This window comes from Vollenhovia emeryi, unplaced genomic scaffold (assembly GCF_000949405.1).
Source record: "Vollenhovia emeryi isolate VEMERY1.0 unplaced genomic scaffold, V.emery_V1.0 DF939199.1, whole genome shotgun sequence".
Taxonomy (NCBI): domain Eukaryota; kingdom Metazoa; phylum Arthropoda; class Insecta; order Hymenoptera; family Formicidae; genus Vollenhovia; species Vollenhovia emeryi.
The window spans coordinates 989,089-998,241 of NW_011967167.1; the positions used below are offsets into that span (position 1 = coordinate 989,089).

Here is a 9,153-nt window from a genome sequence, read left to right on the forward strand (position 1 = left end):
TGCCGCTTCACGGATGCGCGTACTGACGGCTTCGATCTCTCCCTCCCGCCCTCTCTCTCTCTCTTTCTCTCTTCCTCGCTCCTTTTCTCTCCGCCCCTCGCGAATTTTCGATCCATTCACTCGCGACGAATCGTGAATCACTTGGAATATTACTCGAAATCGCCAACTCTTGACAATACGACGAACTTGAATGAGATCCGTAAAGTCGAGTGTCTCGAAAGAAAACTGGAAGGCATTTTTCTTTTTCATGGGATCGTAGAAAGCGTACGTCAACGTTGCGACGTTCGATTAAAATTGTACCGTGCATGCATCGCAATTAAATGATTAATGTAATTAATATCCCATTCTACCGATGTAGGTCAACTTTAATCTCGGTTTAACTTTTCGCGATTTCTATAAGGTCCGGCTTCACCGACGTTGTTTCACTTGTAAGCTCAAGCTTAATTCGGCTTTTGTCTCTTTACAACTGTCACTTTAGCAGGACGCAGACATGAATTAAACTAAGATTAAAGTTAAGCCTCGGGCTCGATTTCAACAACGTCGCTTAACTTGGAACTCAGTTCGGTTCGTTCTCCAATTGTCTCTTTCCAACTGTTACTTTAGGCCCGGGTTCACCAAACGTCGCTTAATTTAGAAAGAGACAGAGAACGAATTAAACCAAGCTTAAAATTAAGCGACGTTGGTGAAACCGGGCCTTAGAAATAGACAAGCATGAATTAAACCAATTGGTACAAGATTAAATAAGTTAAGCGACGCCCGGTGAAATTGCTTAACTTCGAGCCTATGTTTGATTCGTTCTTTGTCTCTTTCCGACTGGTTACTTTAAAATCCCGAATTAAACTAAGATTAAAGTTAACCGACGTTTGGTGCAACCCGGCGGGCCTAATTCTTGAAACTAGAAAAAAAAAGAGAGGCAAGTTAAACCGAAATCAAAGTCGATCTCCACGGTAATGAAAATGGCGACCCGAGTCGCGTCGCGGAAAATTTTCACGCACGGAATGTGCGGATATATAGACAGCTTTACGATCCTCCAAAAGTTCGCTATTCGCGGCGACTCGCGCGAGTCCCGTGTACGCTCGCGTTTTTCCTCGCCGGCGCCGCGCGAGCCTTTTCGGTTGCGGTCGGCGATGATGGATAATGCATCGGCGTCGCGTATCGGAATACACGCACGCAAAATGTCAAATGTCGCGCGAGAGTTTTTACTCCCGTAGCCAATCTCTATATTATAATTATCGTACGACCACCTCAATTAGTATAACGATTTTAGCGGTAATTATATCGCCGCGCCGTGGCGTCGAGGCCACAAAGGTCTCGTCTAAACAAATGCACAATTAGCTTATAAATAACTCGCCCTCCTTGCGTCATTTGTCGTCGATTCTCGTCGCAATTCCATAAATATACGCGCGAGCGACTTCACCGACCGGGAGAGAGAGCGCCTTTCTCGCCGACGATCGACGCTCGTGCTAGATGCCGTACCTTCCACCGTGCCGTCGACGGCAATAAAAATTTATCGCCCGCGCTTGCGAGAGAGGACTGTTTGTTATTGTTCGTTGCACCAAGGAGGCGATCAGATCGAGAAGTGGTTCCCGGTGTCCCTGGATCGGCAGGTAACGAGTGAAAGAGAAGTCTGCGGGTCGAGAGGAGGCAGGCGAGGGCTAACATTTTGTTTTCGACAGGTTGGATGTATACCGAGAGAAAAAAAAGAGGCATCGTCGAGCATGTAGCACGCGGAGCTCATCTAGTTTAACCTATAAAGCGAGGCGAGGTGATGCGAGCGAACCACAATAATGAGAGAAGAGTTGAAAACGTTCTGAGTCGCGTGAGGCTTCGCGAGGGGACCTGGTAAAATTATTTTACAGTAAAGTCCCCTATTGCGAGCCAAGCTCCTAATATGAGATAGCCGGGTTTCTGATAAACCAACGAGCGTCGTCGTCTCTTGGTTCCGCCGTGAATTTGTCGCTCCCGAGGTGAAATCTGTTTAGTGGAAAATTCATTGTTAGATCGTGCAGTCGCCGCGAAAAAAAGATTTGCGATCCAATTTGGACGTTGAAAACCTGGTATCTCACATTTAGAAGCCTACCTCATAATTTCCTCCATCAAAAGAGCGATTGGATCTAAGATCGGAGCTCTGGTTGCATATCTGTGCCAATAAATTCGCCCCTTGCTTTCAGAAGAGCTCTCTCTCTGGAGAAGCGAGCGACAGCCATGAACGACTTGACGCTGTGTCCCGGTCTGTACTGCGGCAGGGAGCTGCTGCCGAGCGGCAACTGGAGCGACTGCGGCGCCTGCCCGCGCGGCTTCCGGGCCAACGGTACGGTATGCGAGCCCTGCATGGACGCGCCCATGTTCTACGACTGGCTCTACCTGGGTTTCATGGCCCTGGTGGCCCTCGTGCTGCACTGGTTCTGCATCGACATGGTCGCCATGCGTCGCAACATACCCAAGGAGGTGATCGCCCTCCACCTGTCCGCGTTGTTCGAGGTGGTCCTGGCGTCCCTCATAGTCCTGCAGCTGACGGATCCCATCGGCACGTTCAACATAAAGTCGTGCAAGGCGAAAAAGCTGTCGGACTGGTACACCCTGCTGCATAACCCGAATCCCAATTACGAAGCGACCTTGCACTGCACGCAGGAGGCGGTTTATCCGTTGTTAGTATTACGTGAGAATAACAGAACTTTCATTTAAACCTCCGAAAATTGTAGCGCACTTGTATGACCAACGACGACACAAGATTGCGACTAGTATTCACTTGGCATAGAAATACACGTTACAATTTTTTCAGAAAGTTCAAGCCATTATTTCCAAAAGATATTCCACTGTCGGCGTGATCTATCAGGATATTCTGTATCATATTGACATGTGTCGTGAATTTCTAATTTATATTACGATTGCACAGGTACACTATGGTCTTCGTCTTCTATGCGCTGGGAATAGTCCTCATGTTACTGATAAGGCCATTGATAGCCAGGAAATTTTTGCCGAAACAAGGCAAGTTCTCTATCTACGCGGCATTGTACTTCTACCCGATCCTCGCATTGCTCCACGCCGTGGGAGGAGGCCTGATATGTACGTCACGTGTATTTTATAGAATACCACAAAATTACGTGGTAATCGCTAGATATATAATATATATTTCTTTACTTTCTTCGCAGATTACTCTTTCCCTTATATCACGATTGTTCTGTCGGTGCTCTCGAACGCGGCGCATTTCGCGTTCAAACTGAACCAGACGGTGAAGTCGCTGCTGCTGAGCTCCGTCTCGGATGTAAAAAACGTAATAGTAATTTTGGGTCACTGGCTGCTGCACGGATACGGCGTGATAGCAGTTGCGACTCTTCGCGAAATCAGCATTCATCCCGCGATGCTGGCCCTGGTTGTGCTACCCGCCCTGTTTTACATCATAACGGCCAGATTCACCGATCCGCACAAGCTCCACATCGAATGAGTCTTCCAAGCAGATCTCGTGTACATACTGTCTGCCGCACATCTAAGACGGATATTTATAGTAAAATTTTATATTCAAGATCGTCTCAAGATCATCTTTAGATACTCCACAGCCAATAAAACGTTCCCCATACAGTATCTTTATATAAATTTAAAACGGTCTTGAACATAAGATCCGACTATGAATACCGGCCTAAGATTGCGGCACGTTTAGGCTGTGTATTTATTATGTAACGAAAGCACGATCTTGCGCACATGCGCGTGAGAGCATCGCGGGATTCTTTTAATAAAGATTTTCTTCCAACAGTCGTTGTAATTTTCGAGCAACAACGTAGGCGTCCACCTAAGAAGAAATTACAAATCCTCGTGTCTGATGCTCGCTACGTACGAATATATTTTCAGTACGGATATTGAGATACACTTTTTTTTACTGCACACTGTTATACATAGGTATATGTAATTCCAATGGAACATTTTTCACACACTATATTTGGTTTCAATACATGATCAAGTCAAACAAGCGTCTGCGAAAATCTAAATAATTTCGCATTTTAAGGGCCTCGAGATTCTATCTACATTCTGTCAAATAAATACTGGGAATTGTTCGTTTAAAAAGCCCGCGTAAAAGGTGTGAAAAAGAATTATTCGCTGTAAGTTGGTGCCAATGTACCTAATTGTCACGTAAAGTTTTGGCGCCATTTGTCAATCAGTTTGTTTATAGCTATTGGTTTTGTTACTCGACCTCAAGTATATGGGATGACGTGTAGCTCAGCGCCAACACGAGTGATCAGTAATAGCAGGATCCTCGGTTCGTTCCCGACCATCGTCCCGGAAAAAAAAAAAAAAAAATCAGACGCGCTGCTGCATACTGAAGATCCAGCGTCCCTACAGTTTGGAAATTTGGAGGGACAGCTTGCTCTGCAGGCTCTCGTCGAGAGGCCTGCCACTCAGTAGCCTCGTGAGCTTGGAGTCTGTACGGGATGTGCTTTAGCCCATCCGCGAGGTTGTTAATGCAATTCCCGAGAGCCAGCAGGGACTTGTTGATGTTGGCGCCTTCCATAAATCTCACACCCTTGCCTCCGGTAGATGAGGTGCTCTCGGATCCTGCCAGGTCGATCATGGACAGCTTGACCTGCTGCTGCACCTGCCTGTCCAGCTTGTTAATCATGCTGATGTACACCTGGAAGACCGCGTGGCTCCTGCTGCTCTCCTTATTGGCGTCCGTTGGATGTTGAGTGCGATTCTTGTTACCCTCCGCCAGCAGCGAGAGCAACTCCTCGACATTCTGGATGGCGATCGGCTCTAGACCGGCGACCGCCACTCCGCACCTACCGTCCTCCCTCAGATGCAGCTGGTCGGTCTTGTGCAGCAGGTTCTGCACGTTCTCATTGTAAATCTCCAAATACGATACGCCCAGATTGAACTCCCGGTGCTTGCTCTGGTTCTCTATCTCGGCGAACAGCTGCGCCATGGTGCGGTACATGATGCCGGGGTCCTCCCTGTTGCCCAGCATCGTGTTAGTTTTGCCGGCGCCGGTGGCACCGTACGCGAACACAGGGCAATTGTAGCCGTCGAGGAGGCTGCTGATCAGACTCTTAGTGCTTCTTTCAAACACGTCGGCGTTGCTGGACGCCAAGTCGAACACCCGGTCGAAGATAAACTTGTCGTCCACGACCTCGATGACCGTCCGGTTTTTTTTTGTCCTGTGACTCGTGCTTGTTAGGCGGACGCACTCTCACGATTACCTTGATCGAGATCTCGGTTTTCATCGTAGAGCCGCTCGTGCTCGGCTTCGCCGAGCCGGGCGACAGCCGTTTCACGCCCGCTTTCCTCACTTTGCTAGGCGAGAACACCTTACCCAGGATCTTTTTGTTGAAAACCATCCTTGTTAGCGCTGCAGAGATCGCCGCGAGGCTCACAGTGTCATAGCTTTCGCGGCGAGAGATTTCATAGATCAGAGGAGCACACGTCACTTACATTGTTCTCACATCGCGACATCGCCGTCTCGCCGCTGCTTCGCAAACCCTTCGGCTCTCGGCGTTTCGTTTCCGTATTCCGTATACTCTACGCACGTACAACTCGCGGGGAGTAACTCTCCAATCCTCTCAGGTCGCGAAAGCGATCGCACGATCGACGTGGGCGAACCAACGAAACGCTCTCGTCGCTGCAACAACGTACGCGATCGGGGGAGCCGTTTAGCGTGACTTGGCGTTACGTTGAGTTTTTTTCCGTCAGGGAAAATTTACAAAGATTCCGCACCTGAAGGAGTTTAAGTGCCTAGTGTTGGATTCAGTGTTTGCGATTAAGCACAACGAATTTCAAGGAATTTTTAGAAATAATACGCTGATATAACGTAACGGTTGAAAGGCGTTCCCATAAAAGGGTAAACTTAAAAAGAAAAAAAAAAGACCTCAAGTATGCTCTGCGATTTTTAAAATGGATAAAAATATCGAACAAAGAGCTTCAAATTTTGTGTTGCCAACGAAATATCTCGTGCTGAATCGTTGAAAATGTTGAACAAGGCCTACGGTGAGTCAGTTTTGTCGAAAACACGAGCATACGAGTGTTACAAAACATTCAAAGAAGGCCGAGAAGTGACTGAAGACTTGCCTTGTTCCGGTCGACCTTCAACATCGACAAAGTGAAGGAAAAATGGTGATGGAAAATCGTCAAACAGTTAACAATATTATCTGATCGTTATGAGGCGTTTGAGAGAGAATGTTCGCCGGAAAAGGCCAGTTTTGTGGAAGAACAATTCTTGGATTTTGCACCAAAATAATGCGCAGTCCCACACATCTTGTACGCGAATTTTTGACCAAAGACCCAACGAATGTCGTCGACCAAGCACCGTATTCGCCAGATATGGCCCCGTGTAACTTTTACTTGTTCCCCAAACTCAAATTACCACTTCGTGGAAGACGTTTTGAGTCCACTCAAGCCATAAAACAAAATTCGCAGAGGGTGCTGAAGGCCATGCCGGAAAGTGCCTATAAGAAGTGTTTCGACGACTGGATTATTCACAACTGGATCGTTGGCATAAGTGTATCGCTTCAAATGGGGCCTATTTTGAAGGCGGCAACATAAATTTCGATGATTAAACCAATATTTTGTGTTTTGTTGAACGATTCCCGGTATTTATTTGACAGAGTGTATATTGCCGTTACTTTGAACTTCAATGCAATTCAATTTTTATGTTTTTGACGCAAAGCTTGATTTCCTTCAGTTTCATATATTGAAGCAAAAAGCGCAATCGTGTATAGCCGATCGCTCCTGTACTCTTTCGGACCGGTTATGATTCTTTCGGTACAAATGTTAGGATCAGTGTGCTCTTCGGTGATATGGGCACAGCAGCCGACGGCAATTTCGTCCTGAAAAAGTGGTAAAGTTTCGATATTGAATTGTTGAACGTAAGAGGCGGAGATTTTTACAGATCGTGAAAGCCCTTACTTTATTACTTCCGTATTCTGGACATAGTTGGGACTATGCGCGACTACATTGATCTCCTCTGATATCCGCGGTATGCCGGACAGATTTATAACGGCCGGCTCGTTTGCGGTCTGATACGCCACGAGATATCCTGGATTTCCGCTTTTTAGCCTATAAATGTTAATTTACGTATTTATTGACATACTTTCGGATTTGATTCAAGCGTAGCGATGCATTTCGAAGCGTCTGTACGATAAAAAGTGTTAATTATATGCGGAATCGTCACGTCAGTCGGTTTTACTGTACTTTTGCATGCAGTTAAGCTTTTTACAGCGAAGCGTAATCGCGATATGTTAGTAACGTGGACTCACCAACTCCTGTGTCGCATATAAGGAAGCGTGGAACAGGGAAAATTAATCTTTGGTTAGTCTATTGTACTTATTATGTGCGTAAAGCATTTTTTTAGTTAGACCGCATTTTCGAAGATATTTAACGCCGAAGGTGCTCAGGAGCTTTTACTCGTCTGTCATGAGAAACCCCGTTATTCTTCGTACGAAATGCAAATTAAGCGACAGACGTATCGCTAAAAGCACCATGAGAATACGAGCCAAGACGTTTAAGGGTAACTCGACGTAAAGTCAATTGTATGCGTGAAGGATGAATTCAATTATCCAATTAAAACCGACCTCCTTCATTCATGTGCATAAAGAGTCGTCCCTCTCGCATATAAATCAAATCACTCGGATAGAAATTGGAGGCACAATCTAAACGACTAATTTCCTAAGCTAACCCGATAATTGATAACATATGCTAATCTGTTGCCCAACGCTTCCAAAAGTGATTCGCGAATGAATATTCGATACATAAATTTGTGAGGTCAATCATTATCGCGTGTATCAATACTTTTAAATAAATTGGCACAAAAGGAAACTCACCTCGCGTACACGAAGACAGTCCCGTTTACAATTCTGAGCGTCGTGTTCCCGTGAAGGAACGTTAGGCCACTCCGGGCACTAGACAAAATTGCAAACGCGTCCTTCGCAGACATGACGTCGTCTAGTCGTAGAATCGGCGTACCGGGTAGTAACATAGTCATTAACACAATACTATCTGCGACGTCTTTAGGCATACGTTGCCTCAGGGAACGCTGTTTCCCATTTACCTGCGATTGACATACGTACACGCTTACAAAATGTCACATTCCTTTAAATTACGTAGTGCAAGACTAGAGCGTAATCTTTGAAATTATGCGATACAATTAATTACACGTACATTCCACGCAGGCCACGGCGTAACGCCAAGCCACTGCGTTATGCTTTTACGCAAGTCCGTCGCGTTTATGCTCGCGTTGGCAGTAGTGAGGAAATGCGAGCTCTGCGGCAGGTCAATTATCATCTTATCATTGTAAACTTGCAAGATGTCCACGCCAATGTCATCTTGCAGCGAGAACAATCTGTAAATAGATACACGTTAGCCGATATCGGTGGCACGCGACGATACGAAACAAGCGTTACCCTTTGCCAGCGGTCTCGTTGCGAACTATTTCCTGCCATGTTGACAATATCGCGGCGTTCTCCGTACGATCGCGCGTGTAAACGTGCGAGAGCGACTGATATTTGCTCGAATCTATGGCATGAAGGCTACCCTTCTCATCACGAAAGTTCGGATCCTCCGTTAGATACTGAGTGTTGGCCAAGCGGAAACCGCTAATGCCCAATTTCAGCCAGTAAGTCAAGACGTCCTGAAAATGGCAAACAGGACGATGAGACGTACGAAGATCAAGGCTGAGAAATAAATCGGTCGGCTAAAAATTCGAGAAAACCTACTCCGAATTCTGCCACCACTGCCGAGTTGTTGTAGTTCAGATCAGGCTGCGACTTGTTAAACTGATGCAGATAATATTGGCGCCTTTGTTCGTTCCATTCCCACGCGGATCCGCCGTACACGCTCAACTGCGAAAGTTTATTTCAAGTTCAAAGTCGCGTCACTCGTCCCCCACGTCGGAAAAATTACTTGTCGCAGAGAAGTATGACTAACCCAATTATTCGGAGGACTTCGCTCTTTTCTTCCGCCTTCAGTGCTGAATTTTCCATCTCGCCAGACGTAATAGGACGTGTATGGTTCCACCATCGCTACAGACTGTTTAAACCACGGATGCTCCACGGAGGAATGGTTGGGATCCAGGTCCAAAAAGATTTGTTGGTCCTTCTCCTTCGCTACCTTAATGAAATTTTCCAAATCGCTGACGTTGCCTAAATACGGCTTGATGTCTTTGAAATCTAC

The 9,153-nt window shown here is 46.3% G+C and overlaps 2 protein-coding genes and 1 pseudogene across 2 annotated transcripts in view; 1 reads left to right on the top strand and 2 right to left on the bottom strand.

Moving 5' to 3' along the window:
* Positions 1 to 663: 663 nt before the first annotated feature.
* LOC105561864 (JNK1/MAPK8-associated membrane protein) lies at positions 664 to 4,273 on the top strand. The gene is made up of 5 exons (XM_012012218.1): positions 664 to 1,607; positions 1,677 to 1,842; positions 2,172 to 2,648; positions 2,897 to 3,066; positions 3,153 to 4,273. The coding sequence occupies exons 3-5, from the start codon at positions 2,206 to 2,208 to the stop codon at positions 3,443 to 3,445; spliced, it is 906 nt and encodes a 301-aa protein (XP_011867608.1). The 5' UTR covers positions 664 to 1,607; positions 1,677 to 1,842; positions 2,172 to 2,205; the 3' UTR covers positions 3,446 to 4,273.
* Positions 3,816 to 5,327, bottom strand: LOC105561873 (annotated as a pseudogene).
* Positions 5,328 to 6,556: 1,229 nt separating this feature from the next.
* Positions 6,557 to 9,153, bottom strand: part of LOC105561874 (maltase 2-like) — a 5,682-nt gene continuing 3,085 nt past the window's right edge. Inside the window, exons 2-9 of the mRNA XM_012012228.1 lie at positions 8,908 to 9,149; positions 8,697 to 8,822; positions 8,385 to 8,611; positions 8,143 to 8,323; positions 7,806 to 8,032; positions 7,242 to 7,247; positions 6,892 to 7,041; positions 6,557 to 6,812 (exon numbers count right to left, since the gene is read on the bottom strand). Coding sequence (XP_011867618.1) covers positions 6,734 to 6,812; positions 6,892 to 7,041; positions 7,242 to 7,247; positions 7,806 to 8,032; positions 8,143 to 8,323; positions 8,385 to 8,611; positions 8,697 to 8,822; positions 8,908 to 9,149 — 1,238 coding nt within the window. The 3' untranslated portion in view covers positions 6,557 to 6,733. The remainder of the gene's footprint in view (positions 6,813 to 6,891; positions 7,042 to 7,241; positions 7,248 to 7,805; positions 8,033 to 8,142; positions 8,324 to 8,384; positions 8,612 to 8,696; positions 8,823 to 8,907; positions 9,150 to 9,153) is intronic.

Excerpts from the sequence above, each read along its gene's own strand:
- LOC105561864 (XM_012012218.1), top strand. The coding sequence starts at position 2,206 with ATGAACGACTTGACGCTGTGTCCCGGTCTGTACTGCGGCAGGGAGCTG. Across the intron at positions 2,649-2,896 it reads CAGGAGGCGGTTTATCCGTT|GTACACTATGGTCTTCGTCT; the intron begins GTTAGTATTACG and ends ACGATTGCACAG. Across the intron at positions 3,067-3,152 it reads CGTGGGAGGAGGCCTGATAT|ATTACTCTTTCCCTTATATC; the intron begins GTACGTCACGTG and ends CTTTCTTCGCAG.